Source organism: Anopheles coustani, chromosome 2 (assembly GCF_943734705.1).
Source record: "Anopheles coustani chromosome 2, idAnoCousDA_361_x.2, whole genome shotgun sequence".
Lineage (NCBI taxonomy): Eukaryota > Metazoa > Arthropoda > Insecta > Diptera > Culicidae > Anopheles > Anopheles coustani.
Window position 1 is genome coordinate 68,413,461 of NC_071289.1, and position 22,107 is coordinate 68,435,567.

The following is a 22,107-nucleotide window of genomic DNA, read 5'->3' on the forward strand; positions in this document are numbered from 1 at the left end:
GGGGCAGCCTCTGAAGAAAACAGCTTTGGCCCCAAAACGACACGCGGGTGCGGGGTTAAACGCAGCGAGAAAAGATGATGATTATTGTAATTTTATTAATTTATTCATATTGGAATCGTCTTAATTAAAAGACAATTAGAATACGACGCGCCAAGACGAGGGCCCGCCAAGACAGGGTTGAAGTGACTGGGGGGGCAAGGCCGACGGCGATCGGTTTTTGCCCGCCCGTTTTCCTTTCCGGTGGGCGCTCGGAAGCAGTTTATTAGGAATAATTTATCTGCCTTCGGATGGGCGAGGGCGGGCGCAATGCAAAGTGATCGGCGAAATCAGGCCACTTCACACCTCGATGGATCACGCCTCCAGTTTTCAATGGTTGAAAAATTTGCCAGCTACTGGTCAGCTCAACACGTTATCGACGATCAAGGGTGAATGCCCATGGAGTTTATTTTTTATACTACCAGAGCTATGTTTTTATTCTTAAATAACCTAATGCTAGCCGAAGAAAAGGTTACAGTGATCGTAACTCAAATTTGACATAAAAGAAAGCGACAAATATTGTAGGGAAACATGTCGGATGCTCAAGCGAATCTTTTCCTCGTTTCTCTCCGTCTCTGATCGATGGTTTCCAAAACACCCTCCACTCCTACCCTTACGTTTTCCTCTGTCGTAATGATCGTATCGACAACAACTCGTTTTGTTGGACACTGTCTCGACCGATCGGTCGTGAAGATTGAAATCGATCGGGCGCAGTAAAAGTCGAAACTTTACATAAAATACTAAGTGTTTTATGAAGTTTTATTGATCGTAAAACCGTCCGTCCGCAGTTTCGGGGAGGGCTATAAAAAGGTGCGTTTATAATTTTCCCAAAACTGTGAGATTGTTCGATTGTTTCGCGTTCCACCGTCAGTCGGGCCGGTTGGTCGGAGCGTCTCGAGTCTAGCCGCTAGCAACAACCACGGATTTTCCGCTTCTTTGAGGGTCAGCATCTCGTTTTTCTATCTAAGCTCAAACGTTCGGCTAATCCTAAACGTCTGTGGTGGGACTCGAGGGCTCCAAAACAGCACCAACAACATCCAAGCTTATAACGATCGAACCGATGATCGTTGCACAGTTTCTCTTTCACACTAATTGACAGTTGACGTTTCGCGGGCTGTCACAATTCTGTCCGGGGTGGAATGATTTTATTGCACCGCCGGGCGCGCGCGGGTTTAAGGGTGCGAGCACCCAGACCCCCTTTGATGGCCTTTTCCACCCCGTCCCTCCCTCCAACCAAAACAGGGATCGAATTAAGCGATAAAAGAAGCGTTCGGTCCTTTCGGTGCGTGCAGTGTGTTTCGATTTCATCTGGATCGATTAATAATAAAAAATAAAATGTCCATCGCCCGACGGACACGGTAGGTTTCGATGGGGTTATCTTTACTTGCTTGCTCCCGCTTGGATGAAAGCTTTTCCCAACAATAAATCAAGTCCGTTTTATGGCGGCGATGATTTTCGGTAACCGACGATGAAATCGTCTCGATCGAGGATCTGCTCTCGCAAGTGCCCGGGGCAGCAGGGAGTGATTGATCCTAAACTTTCCTGGTGGAATGTGATTTAGTGTCCCTAATTTGGTGGTTTAGTACGCTAAAGTAGAAAATTAAGGCATTGATGAAATGAAGTGGGCAAGAGGAACAAAATCCATCGGAAGGGCCGAAAGATTGACCATTTTGAATTCACGTGAAACGTGAAAACATTGGATTTAGTAAACATTTGAAACTTGTTTATTTTGAACAAATTTCCTGGTGGACCGTTCGGTGTTTAGTCTCTTACCTTTCTGATCGTGAAACACGAAAAGCTCGTCTGTCATGTCGCACAAAAGTGCGTGAAAGTAGATCACCTTTCCCGCCGAAAACGTGTCATCATTATTTTGTCATTTTTATTGACCCATACGTGCACCAGCCCGGGTTTCTCCGTGATCCACCAGCTGATCGTGGTCCCGCAGACCGGCGGTTAGGCGGCACCACGAAAAGCCGTCAGGTTCGATGTTTATTGCACGCATTTTTGGGACCTCCTTCGCGCGTACCGGGGACGAACGACGAGCGAAGGAAGAAATCCATGTGGACAACCGTAGCCACCATCGGCCGGGAAGCCCCCGGTGATTTCGGAGACTTTGGGGGAAAGGGGCCGGGATGGGTGGCAAGGCGCGAGGCAGCGAAACCGCGGGGCTGCGAGAAATTAATTAAGTTATTTGGAGTAAGAGTGCGGCCGCGGTGCGCCCCAAGAGAGGAAATAAATATTTATCGATCCGTGGCACGCATCAAAATCCACCACGGATTCGGCCGTAAGCACACCGTGAACTTGGAATTACTGTAAGGCCTTCGATGCTGGGTGTGTGTGTGTGTGTGTGTGCTTGTGTGTATGTTTCTCGTCGGGTTTTTTTATGGCATCGCGGCCGACGTTTTATTGCGGACCCCGGAGCTCCTCGCAACCGTAGCTCGTGGGATTCGCTCCGATGGGCGTTGGCTGGCGATCATAAAATCTTAAGGCCCAGGGGGAGGAGGGAGCAGCGGTGTGGCCTATCCGTGTGGTTCCGAGTGTGATCGAGTGCCCGGTCCGGCCGATCGCGGTCGGGCGGTTTTCCGATTTGGATTTACGATAAGATTCGTTCTGCGGCGTTTCGGATCTGGTTGAGCCTTAGATTACCCTTCAGGGTGCGCGCAACAGCTGCCGATGCAACTCGACCCAAGCCCGAATCCCAGGTAACACCAAGAGCCCGTACATTCCGTACCATTCGAGCACCATGGGGAAAGTTATCTTGACATTAGAATTAAAACAAAAAACAACTCCAGAAAGCAACGAATCCTCGTTTCTCACTTGAAGTTGTGCGGAAGAAAAGCAAACGACATTCCCGAGGGTTGGCTAAAATGTACACCAAACGTGCAAATGGTTTTGCGATGCAAATTGAAAGTATCGCACCGGTTTTGGTGCTACAATTTAGTACCTCCACTGGGGAGGAGGGGAAATGGGTGTGAAATCTCGATACTGCAAAAGTTCGGCATTAAAAGAAGGTAACAATTGTAATAGCGTAGAATTGTGTGGAACGAGAAGAATGTAAAAAAAACGTGACGCGAAAAGAATCATGTTAGTAACACAGTTTAATGATGGTAAACACGTGCTTGTGCATCGTTAATTGAAAAGGGTTCGGCCGAGCAAGCAGGAGAAATACCGAGCAAAACGGTACAAATGGAGAAAACCATTTCTTATTGGCTTTGGAGAAGGAATTTTACGAAAAAGAAATAGAAATCAAGTAAAGTTGCACGGTTATGGTTTTGTACAGTGGAGGAACAGTGTTTGAAAATATAGTATGGAACAATTTCTATATAAACATTTATGTTGTCGAACATGTTTCACGAAGCGTTCCGTTTTGGTGTTTCCACTCCCATCATATGAAGGAGATTCTTTCCCTTTCGATTGGATTACACTTTACAGGAAAACACCGGAAAACAAGCCGGTTAGAAAACCCGGGATGTAGTGGAGGAGGAATGTAATATGAAAAGACTCGACACAACTGCACCATTCCATATCGTACCGCGTCTGTGTCCGTTAAATACGGCTGCACAATGTTGCTTGCCGGATCCCGTGCCAATTGCGGCCGACAGTTCTGGCGTAAATTTCGCATATTTACTATTTCCAGCCGGTCCATCGCGACCATCCGTTTAGTCTGTGAGGAAAGGGAGAGGGTGGACGCGATTACACAGAGGTAAAAACATATTTATTGTTACAAGTTTTCCATTCCGTTTACAACATTCCGGCCGGTTGTTGTAATGGGCAGCGGGTAGGAAACACAGGAGGAAGAGGTTTTGCGTATTTAATATGATGCTAATTAGGAAAAACCCCTGGCAGCAAGTACTTTCGGTGGATTTCAAGGCGTTTGGCAAGGACGAGAAGCAACATAAACGCCGCTAGGATATGGAAGGATATTTGTGAGGTGCGTTTGGAAATGAAATTATTACATGGAACGTGCTTCCGGAGGAAACTTTCTTGACCGGGCTGCGAAGGGGAGGCCGGTACAGAAATACGCATGTCGTAAGCATATGGTTGGGCTAATTGGAGCATATTCTGCATTTATTTACCTATTAAACGATTTTTGTTTGTAGAATAATATGCAATGTTTGGAAGACAGACTTTATTTCAAGCCAGTAAAGTAAACTAAAGCGATGAAGATTTGTAAAAGTCGCAGAATTCTTACCGTGTGACTTCTTGTGAGAGTCACTTTATTCATTTCAAAATCAATTTAATACTTATCTGTTTAAATGTTCTGCCAGTTTTGCTGCCAAATATCATATAATGTGTCTATTTTCAAAACTACTCCAGTAACTCGTTTCCTTTAGCATTTCGCAAATGAAAACTAGAAGGTGAAACACTTGTGCGTGTGCGTTATTTTCTCCATTGCGTACATTTCCGTTTTCGAAGAATAATTGACACCAGAAAGAAACGACCCTCGGTAGACATTGCCGCTTTCCTTTGGGAAACTCGAGTGAACGGGAGAAAACTTTGTCACATTTCCGGGGCGCCACTGGCAAACCCACATGCCAAACGGAAACGGACGTGTACGCAACTCGAAACTTGTCTCGGGGTTGTGGGACTTTTGATTAGCACCGCTGAAGTTTATCCTTCGAAACTGCAGGCCGTACTGGAACACTTCCGCGGCGTGCCAACGATGTGTGAGTCGGGAAAGTTTACATTCATAAAATGTCCATTTGAAGCCACAACAGTCAGGGGAGAGTTTGGTAGAGGACCGCGCGTTAAGGGCGTGTTTTGCGGGCGTTCTCTGATGTTTCCATCGTCGAATGAGGCCTCGCCACAGCCCGACTTGACTTGACGGGCTTGGTTACGAGCGACTCAGTGCCTGGCCAGCTAATGAGTTAAACTGGGCAACTACTTCGTCCTGGTTGGCGGCCAAGGACGGCGTTGAAGAAGCGAAACAAGCTGAAGCGAAAGGTCCGCAGCAAGTGCCGGGTTTGCAACACAACGAAAAGATCCGGCAGCCAGCGACTCGGGGTGCTTCTAAGGAGTTCGTTCGACCATTCTGGTGTCAACTTTACGGCCCCCCTTTGTATCTTTCGGAGCGGTCTCTGCATGGACAGCCTTAATATTTTACCCATTAGGATAAACGTGCCGTAGTGTAATTTGGGGTCGCCCGGTGTTTCATGGTGTGCATGTGTGCGTGTGTGTGTGTATTTCTCACCCTTACGCCAGTCTTGCCAAACGTTTTAGCGAAAACACCAGCAACAGCGACACATCCACACACAGTCCGTATATTTTAATTTGCTTCCCTCGACATTGCGACTTTCCCAGTTTGCGCTTTCTCCCGAGGAAGATGGAAGAAAACATGCTACCCGGTGGCTTGTTTAATGTTTCCGGGCAAGCGTTAGCTGAGGACACGCAGGACCCCGGCCGGAGAGCTAAACCTCGAACTACGAAAACTACCGACTACGATGGTGCAGCGTCGGTTGTCGAATGTTGCTCGGAATAAACTGCGGGCGTTAATTTGGTTAGTATTTACACTAGCGCTGGGCCGAACCGGACCGGGGTTGGGCTGGGCAGTGGTTTTAACGTGTTGGTAATTTTATGGGTTTGCCTTTGTACGCCCGAACCGACTTTGGCGGTTCACACTGGCAACTTCGGGAGTTTATTAGTTGTGTGTTACATTTGTTTGATTTTCTCGCAGTAGCGGTGGTTCTTCAAAGAGAAAGCTTTGTAAGAAAGTGCGTTGTACAACTGGTTTGGAATGATTGTCCTACGAATAACCTTTGTTTTATAGATACTTTGGGAAAATCTTATATACAATTACTGACAAAGCTTTTTTACTATAAAAGAATTAAGAAAACTCATTTAATTCAAATACTCGTAAATAAACTGGACAGAAACTTTTTTAAACGAGGAAAAAAAACACAACTTCAAAAACATACAGCATAATAATCCTTAACGCATCAAACGGCTAACGAACGGTTCGAAAGCATTTCATAATTCCCCAAGTAAGAAAATGTATTGATTTTCGACCGGGCGAATTCGGTAACACCGCTTAGCCAGGACACACCTCCAGGATTCGGCTTTCGCCACCTAATTCGAGCAATTCGAGCAGTTTGAAAGGATGCGTTACGGTGCAGAAATCGGGAAAGGATGTTTGAGACCGCACGTTCTTGTAAGAACTGACGAGGGGAAAAGTGTTGGTTTTCCGGATGCTTCACCCAGAGTGAAGATAAAGCGAAACGGGGAATTAAGGATCTTTCGCTTTCGCACCGGAAGGACCTCAGCCCCACTCGCGATCGTCGGCCAAGCGGAAAGCGATTCCTAAGGTTATTTATAAGAGAAAAAGGTCGAGATCAAGATAGGACTGCGGAACTGTAAAGTGATCCCTTTCGTTGCGCCCCCTCCGAATGCATCTGCCACCCTCCGGGAGACACTCAAAAAAGGAAAAAAAAATCAACAAAACACTCCGAAGGGGTCAGAAAGTCAGTGCGCGCGCGGGGCTGCACTTTACACCGGAACGGGCTGAAAAGCCACTTTCCACACGCTCTTCCGTCCGGCTACCGGCCCATGGGCCACATTAGCACATCGTTTGTGTTGCACCCGGTTCGGTCCGTTATTTACGAGCACGGGCCACGGCTCGATGGGTTCGGCATCGGTTCCGATTCCGGGACGCCCGCGGGATCTCTTTTTCGGGTTCAATCGAGTGTTGCGGGCTCTCGGCAGCGCTAGGAAAGAAAGTGTACGGTGTTTCGTCTTCGGGTTGGGTGGGTTTTGGTTTTTCTTTTCCCCTCGCTACGCTTGACCCTCGGAGGGCGGGGTGGGAGAGAAAACTATCGCCAGCAGGGAGCGAAGAAAAAAAGTGTCATGCATCATAAAGCATACATTTTGGTATGGCGCGTTGGCCGGACGTCGGAGGTTTGGAAAACGAAAGAAAATAAAAACAAGGTAATACTTTTCAAAAAAAAAAAAAAAACTAAAATCCCACTTGGAAACAGCTTGACTGGACAGGGAGAAATGGGACCCTCGCCATGTGTGTGTGTGTGTGTTTTCCTCTCCTTCAGTGGAAAGCATCCCACGAGTTCAGCAATTGTGACCATGTGATATGGAAAATTGAGATGGAAGGAAAACCCTACGGGAGTTGTTCGGCCAGGGTTGGTTGGAAAATTGCTAAGTTTTTTTTACAAACCACACTCTGGTGGTTGATTCATTTTCCCTTTCCCTTCCGAGATGGTGCTCGTAAGGTTTGGGGCATAGTTTTTGGTGTTCGGTCAACCACCACCACTTGGGGGAGGGATGAAAAAAAAATCGATGCCAAAAAACATGGAGAACCATCCGGGATGAGGAGAACAAGGGAGAGCGATAGAGAAGGAGTGGGACTGAAAAATGCTAAACCCCAGCGGAATGCTGCGGATCGCATTTTGACAAACATATGAGTAACGCCGAGTGGAGCAGAGCGAAAGAAAATAAAATTAATTACCGGAAGAAGGTGGATTTATAGCCGAAAGCGAAGCGAGACAGTGACGCTCCGGGGCGGCGGTGGTGGTGGGTGGGTTACCAAACTAGAGACAGCCCGGGTGGAACCGAAAAGGGTGGACCGCAGGGAGGTACGTGTCGGGCCAAAAAAGGGTTGAAAATAGAAGTGACACAAGGTGAGGAGACAAGCGTAGTATGAAGAGAAATAAATCAAATAATTGGGCGTACGAGGAGGACGTCAAAATGTGGATGAAAAATATGGCACAGGTTTGATATATTTTTGTCAAATAATATATTAAGTTAGCAAGCAAAGGTGTGAAGTTTAATGAGGAGAAGTTTTAAGAATAATCATCTTAAACTCATTAGAAATTGCGTAAAAATCGGTATCGATAAACGATCCTAACTTGTTGGAAAGTGTAACCGTTCGCACTTCGATACTTTACAATCCCAACAAATTGGATTTAATTTTTTCTCTCTACATGCAAATTAATTGGGAAATAAATTCCCTTAAATAAACACCAATTTATCAACACTCCCTACCGTTTCCGACCAAATTTGAAGCACCGTAGCGAATGCATTTCAAATGGCTACCATCTGCTTTGTCCTTTTCCTCCTCGGGCTTGTCTAAGGTTCTTGCCAATGGCCACAAACCCACAAAACAACACCATTCTCCATGCGACGCACACACTATGCACTTGGTTGGTTGGTGGAAAGTTATTTTTTTTATTTGGCTGTTCACTCACTCTTCGCCCTCCCCTCGGGACCGCTCCGAGCGGGGCATGAGTCAAAAAGTCGAATGTATGTGAGAGCCAGAAGTCAAAAAAGCACCACTACCGAGCCAGACACAGGGTGGCAGGTCGAAATGCAGCCCTAATTTATGCATAATTATGCACCCCTTATGCTTATGGGAAAATCGGGCTGTCGGAGCGGGGCGGTGGCGTAAGGTTTTCCAACCCGCCGTTCCGGTGCAACAGCGTGTTGCGTTTCGCGGGTTTTTTTTCGGGGCTTCCGGGTCTGCGGTGTCATATGTTTACGAGCTGCCTAATAAGTGCCGGTAGGAGAGCTGGGAATGGGGTACCGTGAGGCTAAGCCATGAAAGGTTTGGTGGGTTGATTGATTTGGTGGTAATTCGTATCTGGATCTGGAAGTATTTTGCAATCCTGCGAAGAGTTAAAATTAACAAAAAAAAATGCAACAGCTTTTGGTGTGTTAATGTTTGTCAATATAATTGTTTTAAAAAGAAAAAATCACTAAAAGTAACAAATTAGGGTGTGCGGGCAAAACAAAATAGTTGCAAACACAATCCATGGCCCAGAGTTGCAGCTTCAGCCGTCTTTCTGCTGGCAGGGCGCTGGTAGGGCAACACTTTGTTCGCTACTGTTTATTCCAAATTTATGCTAATTCATATTCGGTGTGAAATGAGTATTTGTGTGTGTTTTTCCCTCCCGCCCGCCAGGGTCTCGCCAGGTGCGTGGATCGTTTTTTTTTCGCTCCTAAGGCTGCAACCAACAGAAAATCCACCTGTGTTGCGAGGGCATCCCACATCCGATTGCATGAAGCGTCGTTGGGTGCTGGCTTTTTTTTTTTTGTTGTCCCTCCAAATGTGGGCAATGCGTTTGCTGTGTGCTATGAAACCGAAAACGAAATGGAAAGGTGGAAAAAACAATAGTGTTCCCATCACGCTACTTACCACCGGGGGAATTGACGGGGTTTTCTCGTGGCTTGTGTGGTTTTTTTTTTACATGGTGCTATTTTACCCGCCAGCTTCAGCTTCCTCCCGCATCGGACGACGGGTTTATCGTCTGTCAAACGGGAAGGATAGTGCGCGCTTTTTTGTGTTTCGGATAATAGTGCCTTTCCCGGGGACACGGGTTGTGTCAGTGTCGTCGGCGATTCGCGCGTCCCATCAACCTGCGCTGGTACGGAGGGGGGTGGAACTGGCGCGGGCTGCCAACAGTAATAAATACAAACAAACAAACAACCGAACAAACAAACTATTTCTCCACCGTTCCCCCCCCCCCGGGGAGTGGGGATGGGTGGCCCGCACTATTTTGGCGCACCGCGCACGGACGAATGATGGCGGATTGACGACATTTTATGACTTTTCAGACTGGTTTCGAGCCGGGGCAATATCTTTCGCAGTGTGTGCGTTTAAGCGGGGGTTGGGAAGGAGTGGATTTATTTCTTCGCGGACGACGGAAAACCCCGGAAATGGGCCGATAGGTTACGCATAGAAGGAGGCAAATTTAAGGAAATTCTGGGTAGAAGTTGTTGCACCTCGTTGAAGGGGTTTGTGTTTGTGAATGAAATACAGCCGGGATAAATAGGGAATGTGGTAAACAAAACAGAGTTTCCCGTTCGTTCCGCAGCTCGGGAAAGGTATATTAAACTAATTCGGTAAATTTGTACTACATAAAAGAGACCATTCTTTTAAGAGCATATTTAGCTTCACTTGAAACTGTAATAAATCGCCCTCGGTAATGAAACCCTCGGACGAAAACATGGCCCCAACAAATGAAACGCCATTTGCTAGGGCCTATTCGGGTGTTTATCTTTTTGACACGCTTTCCGATGCCGTGCCGGGAGTCGATGAAGCTACCGGGCTACGAATAAGTTCTGTTGCTCCCACCGTCTTCGAGAAAGGTTCCTGAAGAAAGTTGGGAAAACTTTTCTTTGGCCAGAAAGAACAGAAAGAAGTAGGAACTGCGCTAGAGTCAACAAGGAAGATTTGTAGTTGGAGTGATTTTTTTTTATACAAACTGCATATGCAATAGTTGTGGCTGCGGGAAACGAACAAAACACTAAAAAGAACCGTTTTCTCTTGGTCAAAAAGTGTCAAAAAAAAAAAAAGGTTTAGAAAAGGCTTCAGAAAATCCCCCTCCCACAGTCCCCGACCAACCCGTTTCGGTAGCGCGGGAGTCACTTTATTATTTTAATGCCTTTGGTAGCCGTTTATTTAATGACGTCGGTAATGATTGGCCATTTATCTCTCGGGAACATTATTTCCAGCGCTGCTTCTACTGATCCGCATTTGTCTGCGTGCGTGCGGGTTCTGCACGAGTCCTTTCGCGATTTGGTCTTGTTTGGGTGCTCAAAGTTAAAAAAGAAAAAAACACAACTAAAGAAAACGATGCTTTGCGATTTCTTACACATCGGTGACACCTTACCGAGCGAAAAACCCCGGCAACCGAAGAGAGAACGACCTGCCCGGACGACGGTTGACGAAATAATTTGCAGTAGCAGTAGCTAAGCCGTATGCAGATGAGCATGGGGTAGATTAATTTAGACGGGACGAAGCAGGAGACACCATAATAAAAGGAAATAAAATAAAACACAGCCACCAACCCTGGTCCCGGTCCGAGTGGGTTTAGGAGACTGTCTTCTCCATTTGGGAAATTGACTGAACCAAAACGACTCGGGGGCTTAAAACCCTGGCCGTAACTCATTAGCCGATAGGTTGTCACTGAATTAGTTTCGTTTGTTTGTGTTTATTCGTTAATTTCGTTTACTTTAAAGTACCCCTTGCGGTTCGAGATATGTTTCGACCATAAATCTCTAATATTTTACTCCTTCTGTCAAACGATTTCGAAACGTTTGCGATACGTTTGCAATCGGTAGTTTGTTTGGACGCACACTTTTTGGCCACAGGATTCTGCTGGCATCGGAACAAAGAAAGGATACTGAATAGCGTAGGGAATAAATCGATTTTCGATGTTTGCCTCCACCGGTGAAGTGTGTTTTAGGTCGACGGCTCTCTTCGCTCCCTTGCCGGGAGTATGCCCGGCCCATCCGGAAGCCATGCAAAACCGTTCCTATCAACCGCGCATCCTGTCAACGAGACGCGTCCTGTCTGGCATCTAAAACCACCAAAGCAGGGTTCGGTCTCGTCTTTGTTTTCAGTGTGTTTTCCTTAAAGCGTTTATCTCTACTGTGGCAAAACACAAAACGATGGCAGCAGCATTTCCTGGGCCGGGTTTTCAGGTTGTTGGCGCGAATTAGGTGAAAAATGGTTGTTTAATTTAGTTGTGACTCTCCCTCTCTCGCTCTCTTCGCTTCCCGCTTCCGTACCCCGGGTTTCCAGCACCCGGTGACAGATCAAGGGCAAGGGATTTTATAGCGACTTCTCCCTCGTTTACCCCAGCTACCAGTCTGTGGGTGTCAGACACACACCCCGAACTGGACCTCCTCATCAGCCGCCGACCGGAGGAAGCGGTCCTCCGCCCTGTCCTGGCTTTTTCCGGCCACCTTCGGGGGTGCAAGATTTATGCACAAAGTTTAAGATAATTTTATCGTCCCCCATCCACCAGGCCCTTGACAAGTCCCCTGCGATGGCCCACGCAAAATTTTCAGTGCAGACGCGATTGAACCACCACTGCATCAACCGGTAGATGAGCAAAACGAAAAAAAAAGAACGAAAACAAGGACAACCGACACAGAAGTCTAATTCCATGTGCTTTTTTGGGCGCTTGGGGACGACTTTAAGGTCCGGTGTTGCCGACTGTTGGCAACGAAGCCGGGGGACCGCGGCGGGGTCATTGATGAGGGCCATTATGGAGCTGATGGCCACGGACGGGCCGAAGGCACGGGGGCGGGGTAGGGCATAATGATGCAAGACCACAACCACAAATGTGGCTTGGAAGGTGACGGTGGGACGCGAGAGGGATGAGCATGTTGTGCAGCGGAGAGCTTAGAAGAATGTGACACCCTGTATCCGACGGTTTTGTTGAAAGTTTCGCAATTAAATGAGACATTTAAGGTTTTTGCTACCGTAAACGATGTTCCCTCAGCGTGTTGGCTTACTTTTTTTTTTGGCGGGTTTTGGGGTTTCGGTGCATGTTTGTTCGCTTTCGGGTTCGCGACAGATCGAGAAGAAAAAGGTGCTGGTTGTGTTGAACAAAACGAAATTCAATTCGTACACATTGAACTTGAAGTCTTCTCGCGTTACGAAGCAAGTGTTTTTCTTTCTAGCTGTGTTTTGATCATTATCAAGAGTTATTTGAGTTAGGGTTTTATAAAATTTTATTATGAACTTAAAATGAACAATTGATTAATTTAGTTTTAACTCATACTTGTTATGAAATATTGCTCAACAATAGAAAACTTATTTAAGTTAAAGCAGCTATTACAAAATAATGAAAACTTTTGAGCCAGCTAAACCTCTAGAAACATCTTTTAAATTACCTGAATTGAGTCATATTTGTAAAAAGTTGATACTACGGCTTATGTTCCTGATCCCAAATACAGTTGCTTTCATAAGAAAATAATATAAGAGCTGCTTCAATTGTTGTTTTTAAGAACCTTAATGCCGACGGTGTTAGTAAAAGTTTAGTTAAAAAATAGTTTGTCAACATTGCAGTTTTCTTATATCTGTTTTTTTCACCACTTTTCCGCTATTGCACTATTGAAATTACGACCGGGGAAGTTTTGTTCATCCGTTCAGCAAATTTTTCACTATTTCCGCCATCACAAAGCACACCGAAACGTTCCTTTCGCAGCACTCGACGAGTGAAATTTTTCCTCCTCCACGCTACGTGCAATTGGCGTTTGCGCTTACTTCGAGCGGCACAAACGAAACCGAGGCGGTCTGGTTAATTCACCACTTGAGGAACGCACACACCACGCACTGACCTTTCACCACCGGTTCCATGACCTTCGCGCGATCAATATTGGAGTTAGCCATCGGTAAATACCGGTTCCGAATCGGTAACCTACCGGTTCGCAACAGCCAATCACAGCGCTCCGTTTTATGTGTGAGTCACTAACACATCCGCAAATATCACGCATACACTCGCAGTTTTTTACGCACACTTACGCATTTCACGCGTCGATACACAGCTCGCACGAAAGTTTGAAAAGAAGTTGTTGTGAGTCACAAAATGGTCGCTTTGAGCGTCGCAAAACAGATCACTTCTCGGAATATGGACAACAAACACGCCTTTACCGGGAGAGGCGTGGCTTTCGTCGCTGCTGTGTCGTACCGTACGGAGGAGTGAGTAAGAAGGGCTATGTCACCGCAAGCATAGGGCAACAAAGGGTGGTGAGCGAGACAACAGGGTCGCTCCCGTCAACCGCTTCAACATCAACCCTTGGTGAAGATGAAATAGCCGAACGCGAGCCGAACGTGGCACGAACTCCGCGGCACCAGCGGACCCGAATGCTGCCAGTGGCTCTGAGAGCGATGAATACTTGAATATATTGTTTAGTCAACTTCTATAATTCGGAGCGTTTGCACGTAGATCGCCTCGATTGTGCGTACAATAAATCGGTATATTTATTAATTTCACTCCTGTCCGCAGGCCGTTTGGCGCCCGTGTCTTGTCAGCAGAGCAGCGGTGTTCACCGGTGACAGTTAGTGTGTTGTGCGTGTGGAATCGGTTTGCTTTCCGGTTTTTTTACGCCAATCGAGATCGCTCCCGAGCGGACGACGTCATCCCCCGCGAGGTGTGTTCTACGTGTGTTCTGTGTGTTCGCGATCGCGAAGTAGTACAAGCAAGCGTTCCAAAACACTCGCTTTGGAAGCGTTTCGCAGTGACCTGCCCTGGTGGAGGGAGAGTAAGAAAATATACTAACAGTGGACTGTCGTGAGCCTGGGCAGGTGTCGGTGAAGGTGAATCTCGAATTGCGTTGCCTCCGCTCGCCCAACAAACGATACGTAAATACGACTGGCTCGAGGTTCGCATCGGTCGGCCATGCAGTGTAGCGCTGCGGGAATTCGGTGACCTGGGGCACAATTACGTTACCGACATCCCAAGTGCCGGATGAGGATGGTACCGCTTCTTGGCGCGACGCTGATGACAGGTTCGTCCTAACGCCACCGGAAGCAAAACGTACACGCAGCAAAGTGCGCTCTACAGAGCAATTGTGTGTGTGTGAGTGTGTGAGTTTGCGCGAATTTCGGTTCAGCTTATTTTGTGTGCTATTCTTTTGGGAGCTTAGAATATTTCTAACCATAAAAGATACACCGATTATTGGCCCTCTTTATGGCCTTGATACTGCCGGCGATTCCCTGACTACCTGAGTGATAGTGTGTGCAATGATGAATGTTTACCCCTACCGGGGCCAGAAGACCAAGCACGCATTTTCGATGAACGAGATAAACTGATCATCATCAGCATCCGACCAAACACAACATCATCAATCCGCCACAGATGATCGACCGAAAAAACACCGAACCCGGAAGAGCAAGGGAGCGGGAGCCTTCGAAAGTGTGGTGGTGTAATTAATTTGAATAATCTTCGCCGGTGCCGGAGCCACCGGTTGTGCGAGGAAATTTGCATAAAATTTCGATACAGCTGGCAAAAAGAAAGGAAGCAAACCAGGCACATTTTCCATAACCGATAATCTCGGAGCCAGAGAGGAAATCGTGCACCGCAGAGAGAAAGCGAGAGGATTCAGAATTTTTTGGTTTCATTCATCGAGCCAGAAGAAAACGAGCCCAAAACAAGAACATAGCGCGTATCGGTTGACGTGATCCTTGCAAAACCAGTAGAAGAGTTCCCGGAAGAGTTTTCCCCCAAAGCTCAAGAGCTTTCCAATTTGGCGAACGTCATCGATCGAACGAAGCGTTTTACCGTGAAATTGTGAAACGCACCAGCGACGGAGCGAGAAGGCCGCAGCGGTGTGTGTTCGTGTGTGTTTTTTTTGTTGTTGCTAGTTTTGTTATTTCGTTGTGATACACATTGTCGGTGTGTTTGTTTTTCGAGGCCGCACATCGATCGATTTTGGTGACTACTAAAAAAAAAGTAACGAAGAAAAGGCTGGCGTTTTCGGTTGTGAAGCAAAACCCCTGCTGGCCCGCAGAGTGAATGAGTGTTCTCTCGAAACGTCAAACGTAGGATAGAAGAAGAAAAAGTCGAGCGCCGGAGAGCAAGAGTGTGAGCGTAGTGTGTGAGCCTATATCATCTCCCCATCGTAGCAGGCCAAGTGAAGCGTTGATAGTAGATTCCTGCACGGTGACTACTAAGAGGTGGCTAACAAGGCGAGAAAGAGAAAGAGCGGGAGCTGGAAAGAGAGAGAGAGAGGTTGCGTGCGTAGGGAGATTTGAAGTAGGAGCATCATCGCACAGCTGTCAGGTTGTGCTGTGAGGGACGGCGAGTTCGAGTTGTTTCGGAACTTGTTGAAGCGTAAGCGGCAAAGAAGCGGCATCAATCGCGAAAGCGCCGGCCGCTTTCGTGATCGCGCGTTGGCGGCTTTCTTATCGGCCCTGTGCTGTCGGTGCCGTGCGTGCCGTGCGGTGGCCCCGGGGCGGCTAGGAAGCAATAGCGAGTCATCGGTTCAGTAGGCAGGGAAGGAGGCGGAGGCGGAGGAGGAGGAGAAGGAAGGAGGGGAGAGGCTCGTAGTGCCGCCGGTTCGGTAACGGAGAAACCATCGATCACCAAAGGATAAACGGTGGCGGCGGTGGCGGCGTCGGCGGTGGCGGAGGCCTCGGCATTGATGTTGGCTGGAACCCGTTCTCGTGGAAGATAGGAAAAGTGAGCCCAAATTTGGAGCCCTACCCCGCCAGCGTGGAAGGGCTGAGCAGCCCGCGGGCGGTGGGGATGGCCGCCACCGCGTACATCTCGCCCGGCGCCGGCGAACTCGACATGGCGCTGGGCGGCGGTGGTGGCGGCGGCGGCGGAGGCGGCTACCATCACACCTCGTCGCCGCGCAGTGCCGCCGATGCGAACGAGATGAAGTACATGCACCACCATCACCACCATCACCACCATCAGGCGGCTGCGGCGGCTGTGGCGGCGGCAGCGAATCACCATCATGGCGGCATCACCGTGCCCTCGAGTCCTTCGCCCAACCCGGCCGGCCTGGGCTCGGTGACGGGCGGGCTCGGGGGCAATCCGTGGGCCGCCCTGCAGCCCAGTGACCCCTGGACGCTGCATGCCGCCGCGGCCGCCGCCCACTCCCACCCGGCCCACACACACCCGCATCCGGCGGACGTGAAGCAGGAGATGCACCTGACGCAGCAGGCCCGGGCCGCCAGCCAGCAGGCGGGCGGTGCCGGCCCCGGGGGCGGACCGGGTGGAGGCGGAGGAGGAGGCGGTGGGATGGGATCGCCACACGGGTGGCATGCGCCGGTGCACGCCGGCTCGCACTACGCCACCGGTACCGGTTCTCCCCTGCAGTACCACGCGCATGCAGCCGCGGCCATGAACGGCATGCTGCATCACCCGGCCAGCCACCATCACCCTGCGCATCACCAAAGTGCGGCGGCGACCCCGTCGCTGCATCCCTCGCTGCGGGGCGAGTCCCCGCAGCTGCATCTGCCGCCGCACCATCACCATCACCATCATCACCATCACCTGCAGGGCGACCGGGATGTGAGCGCCGGCGAGGAGGACACGCCGACGTCCGACGACCTGGAAGCGTTCGCGAAGCAGTTCAAGCAGCGCCGGATCAAGCTCGGGTTCACGCAGGCGGACGTGGGGCTGGCGCTCGGGACGCTGTACGGCAACGTGTTCTCGCAGACGACCATCTGCCGGTTCGAGGCGCTCCAGCTGAGCTTCAAAAACATGTGCAAGCTGAAGCCGCTGCTGCAGAAGTGGCTGGAGGAGGCCGACTCGACCACCGGCTCGCCGACCAGCATCGACAAGATCGCGGCCCAGGGCCGGAAGCGGAAAAAGCGCACCAGCATCGAGGTGTCGGTGAAGGGGGCGCTCGAGCAGCACTTCCACAAGCAGCCGAAGCCGTCGGCGCAGGAGATCTCGTCGCTCGCCGACAGTTTGCAGCTGGAGAAGGAGGTCGTGCGGGTGTGGTTCTGCAATCGGCGGCAGAAGGAGAAGCGCATGACGCCCCCGAACACGATGGGGGGCGACATGATGGACGGCATGCCACCGGGTCACATGGGCCACGGTGGTGGCCATCATGGCGGGCACGGCGGTTACCATCCTCACCACGACATGCACGGCAGCCCGATGGGGGCGCACAGTCACAGCCACAGCCCGCCGATGCTCAGCCCGCAGGGTATGGGCGCGACCGTCGGCGGCCACCATCAGCTGACGGCCCACTAGCAATCAGAGCACCAGGAGTCCACGGCGGCGGCTGCAACGGCGGCGGCGGCTCAGGCGGCCGCCGCGGCAGCCCAGGCGGCCTTCTTCACGCCGATCCACCACCCGCATCATCACCCGCACCATCCACATCACCATCACCCGCACCATCATCCGCACCATCCGCACGCGCACCATCCGGGCGCGATGGTCGGCTTGCAGACGGCTCATCAGGCGGCGGCGGCAGCGGCAGCCGCTGCAGCAGCCGCCGCAGCCGCGATGGTCGGAGGGCACGGAGCGGTGTACGGGTCGGCGGGAGGAAGCAGCATCACGCAGGTGTCTCAGTCGTCCGCGTCACCCCCTGACTCGGGGTCGGGATCTTCAGCCGCCGCATCGGCCGCCACTGCCTCACAGGCGGCTAACGGCGAAGGAGGCCCGTCCCAGCAGCCGCAGCAGCAGCAGCAGCAGCAGCAGGGACAACAGGGACAACAGGGACAGCAGCCGCCACCACAGTCGTCTTCAGTGCCGGCGACATCGACGTCACCCGCTCCAACGAGCTCATCGGCGTCGTCCGCTTCGTCGGCACTAGCAGCGCAAATGTACATAGACCATCAGCGCAGTCAGCAGCAGCAGCAAGTGCAGCAGCAACAGCAACAACAGCAGCAGCAGCAGCAGCAAGCTCAGCAGCTTCATCACCATCAGCAGCAGCAGCAGCAGCTGGCCCATGCACAGCAACAGGCTCAGCAGCAGGCTCAGCAGCATGCTCAGCAGCAGCACGCTCACCATCAGCAGCAGCTACACACAAGACGACTCCTGCAGGAATGGACTCTGCAGTTCGGACCAACCGGAACAGCAACTGGTGCACGTTACATTTAAAGAAACACACAAACGAAACCGAAACGAAGCAAAAAGCAAACAAGCAAACAAACAAACAAACAAACAGGTAGAACCGCGATCAAATTGACAGGTCGAAGCAACAGCTTCCAACAAAAAAACAAACCGTCAAACCAGACAAAGAAAAACACGCGCGGACAACGCAAGAGTTAGGAATCTAATATTAGTCTCAAAGTACACTCGGTGTGTCGCGGTTAAGGAACGGGCGGGAAGGTCGAGAGCTTACGTTTAGGGTTATTACTAGGGTACTAAGCTAAGTAGCTAAGGGGGTGGGAAATTGTTGTACGAGGGGGAGAAGAAAACAAAACACCGAGGGGGCAGAAAACGGTCCGATCACATTCGATCAAGTTCAAGTCAGGAAAATAGGGAAGCGCACGTCCACGTTCACGAGAGTGCGCGTATGTGTTCGCCAGGACCCCGTGGGTCAAGTGTCAACGTACGTATGGGTGCGTGAGTGTGTGTGTGTACGCGGTTTTGTGATGATAACGTGTGATTGTGATGTACACGTTTGATCCTCCAGATGGATTTGTACATACCAACGAGAAGAGAAAACCTCAGACGCTCCAGAAAGATGCTAGAATAAACGAAAGAAAGTAGAGACGGTCGAGAATTTAAGCATGAACAGAAACAAGAAAGGATAAAATCACAAACACAAAGAAACAGATAAGCTCAACGGCTCGAGATACTGCAGAAAAGTGTAGGAATAATTGGGCGCGGGAGGAATAATAGTAGCAAATAAGTGGATATATAATGTTGAATGCGTAAGGGCGAGAAAATGTTGGCGAGAGGAATGAGAAAATCGGAAAAATTTATTAAACACGTTCCTCCTCGGATGTCACAGTTTGAGAGGAACGAATTGAAAAACGAAACACCACACGATTGGTTCGGTATTTTTGTTTGTTCTTTTAATTTTTAAATATTTCCGGACACCGCTTATCGAACGAAACGAGGAAAAGGGGGGTTTTCTTTTAGATTGTGGGATTTTTGTGTCGCCGAGAGGAAGATGTTTGCTTCGTTTTCCCCCACTTCAGGAACTCGTATGGTGTGTGATTGGTTTGTGGAAAATTTACGTCTTCGCCGAACTGAGAATAACTGGTTGCCGAAACCGTGAATCGTGAACATAGTTCTGCTCAGTGAATGTAGCTTTGAATAACGGTGTGACTTCAACAAACTCGCCGTAGGAACTAAGTGTTTATGTGGAAAGAAAAATGAATCTTGCCGTCGGGAAAAATGTGCCGTGCCAGAGTGACAATGTGACGTGGGGTCGGGCTGAGGTTGATGGAATATTAATTTCACGATCGATTTTCACCAGGTGGAAGAGTGCGTCTCCTAAGTGTGAGCATAGAAAAATGTGCAAGCTCGGTTCAGGAACGTGGCTAAAAGTTTTTGCTTTCAAGCTAAAGCAAACGTGCCTTGTGTGTGAGTGAGGTTACTTTTGGCCGAAGCATTCAAGCACCTTCGCTTCAAGTAAGTACAGTGCATACAAACGAGCGATTTTTTGTTGCCACCTCGAGCTTCCGTGAGGCCCGACGGGCTTGAAAATCTTATCGTCTTGCCGTCGGCAAAATGGGACTCGTCTAGGAGGGCACTAAACAAATAACACCTAGCCCGCTCGCGAACACAAGTGTGGTCCGTATTTCAGTTGTGCCCTTTTTTGTGGCATGTGTGTTTTCCAATTAATGGGGGAAAATATGTGCGTCCTGCGAACGCTCGCGTAATCGGATCGGCTTCGGAATCGGAAGGAACCGTGTGTGAGCTTGGGTAGAGAAAATTGTCCACCTTCAATGTTTATTCACCGATGCATTTTTGCTTGCGCGGCACTTTTTCCTCCCGACCATTGGGCTCGCTGCCCAAAACTTTTCTGCCCAGAATGCGGCGGGTAGACAGGTTTCGTCGATTTCAAAGAATCTGAGCCGTGGTGGCTCTTGTAATCTTGTGTCGCTACTCTGGTTCCTTTTCACTTTCTTCTTGTTCGGGGGAAATTTCCGGGTTTTCCCTCCGAGGACCCACAACCACTGCTGGCGAAGGGAAACGAAGTCGAACGGCCGATCCTTATTGCCACAATAGAACGGTGGAACCCGTCTCGCTGGACTCGCCGATCTTCGAAAGGTCAATAGACGCATCCCTCGAAAACGGAAAGGAAATTCCGGCAATCAGATTGCGGGCCGCTTCGGCGGTGGCGTTGAAAATCTACCCCGGGACCCCAGGATGGGAATTTTCCACAATTACGTACTTTCCCGACCTTTTAAGCCGACTGTACGATCGTTTGATCGCTTTGGCTCCTGCGAGAAGTTGTATTTGTTTAACAGCGGGGTTGGTATCTGCTTCAGTTTAAAATTTTCTTGATGCGATTAGGGCGAAAAAGGTTTGCTTGGATGGGATTACTACTGAATCGGAGTAGATTTTGGGCACCTCTGCCTGAATAAAGAAAGTTGAAGTTTTTAAAAATGCAAAAATATCGAACATTGAAAGTTGTGAAATTATCATTTCACGATTTTTCTCGAACCGTTTGCTCATTCGATACATCGAAGTTTTATCGATAACCACTACACACTAGTATACGTTTCAAAGACCAGTAGTATGCTCAAAATTATATGATAAAAGCAGGTAATTGTTTTTTTAAAGAACTATCGTAGTTGAAGTAACAATAGTTGCCACCAGGTAATTTTCAAACATCAACCATTTTGTTGGTTATCAATTGAATTTATTTTCTTGAAAAAACCAATAGTGAGTTCTGGTTGTTATTTAATGTTTAATGGATCATGTCGAGGACTTCACAGGTAAAGATCTTCTGGTAGGATTAGGAAATCTAAAAACAAAAACCGCATGCATACACACGCACTCATACGTCCCGATGTACCAACTGATCTTGCTGGCAAAAGGCGATTTCAATGATCATGTTTACCCCCGGAAAGCAAAAACCCTTTCATTATCCGTGTGCGTAGGCAATGTTTGATTTTTCGTTCCACGGGGAAAACACAAAAAAGCAAACAAACGATAAACCAAGGCTAATTAGCGGAAGCCTAAAAACAGTCATACGTCTAACATTGCCCCCCTTGGTTTGGAGGTGAATTGTGAATGATATGAGCATTATAGGGTCGAGCTGTGTGTAGGTCCTTCTTCTGACAGGAGAGAGGGGATAATGTGTTCGAGTGAGAATGGAAAAAATGATGCTGAGTGAGAGTGTGAATGACTGCGAATCGAATGTGTGGTATGTAGTGTAAAACCCCCGAGTGTAAAATAGTAAGTTTGGGTAAAACGCAACAAAAAACACGAAAACGAAGGCAAACAAACAAGGAAAAACAAGGGTAAAAGTACATTACATACTAAACGAAAAGGGAAGAAACAAATACATGAATATACCGTAAGCGTTAAGTGTAGAACGAATATGAGTGACGTACGATTCTTGCACAAGAGCATTACAGCAGATGGTAAGGCAAAGTAAATCTTATAACACGAGTCAACAAAGAAGAAACGCAAAAAAAAACTGAACCCGTAAATGAAAAGTGCACATCCTCAATCCCCGTTAACCGAAATTGTAAATAGGTGTAGAAAAAAAGGAGTGAAAACCCGAAAGCAAACACGAAAATAATATAAATAATCTATTGCAGAAAACATAACATGTCGTCTTATTTCGTTGAGTTTGGTTAAGATTGTTTTTGTTTTGTGTTTCAAGCGGAAAAGGTGAATGTTTCATTTCTACTTTTGGTTAAGGTGAAGGCCCGGTTTTTGTCAGATGTTCATAGTTTGA

General features: G+C 48.7%; 2 protein-coding genes across 2 annotated transcripts; both read left to right on the forward strand.

The window, feature by feature from the left end:
* The first annotated feature begins 16,022 nt into the window (after positions 1-16,022).
* On the forward strand, positions 16,023-17,486 carry LOC131263538 (POU domain protein CF1A). Its single transcript, XM_058265750.1, has one exon. It carries the CDS (start codon positions 16,023-16,025, stop codon positions 17,484-17,486), a length of 1,464 nt encoding a protein of 487 aa, XP_058121733.1.
* A 183-nt stretch (positions 17,487-17,669) lies between these two features.
* On the forward strand, positions 17,670-18,338 carry LOC131264890 (ras-interacting protein RIP3-like). The gene has a single exon (XM_058267156.1). It carries the CDS (start codon positions 17,670-17,672, stop codon positions 18,336-18,338), a length of 669 nt encoding a protein of 222 aa, XP_058123139.1.
* Positions 18,339-22,107: the final 3,769 nt, after the last annotated feature.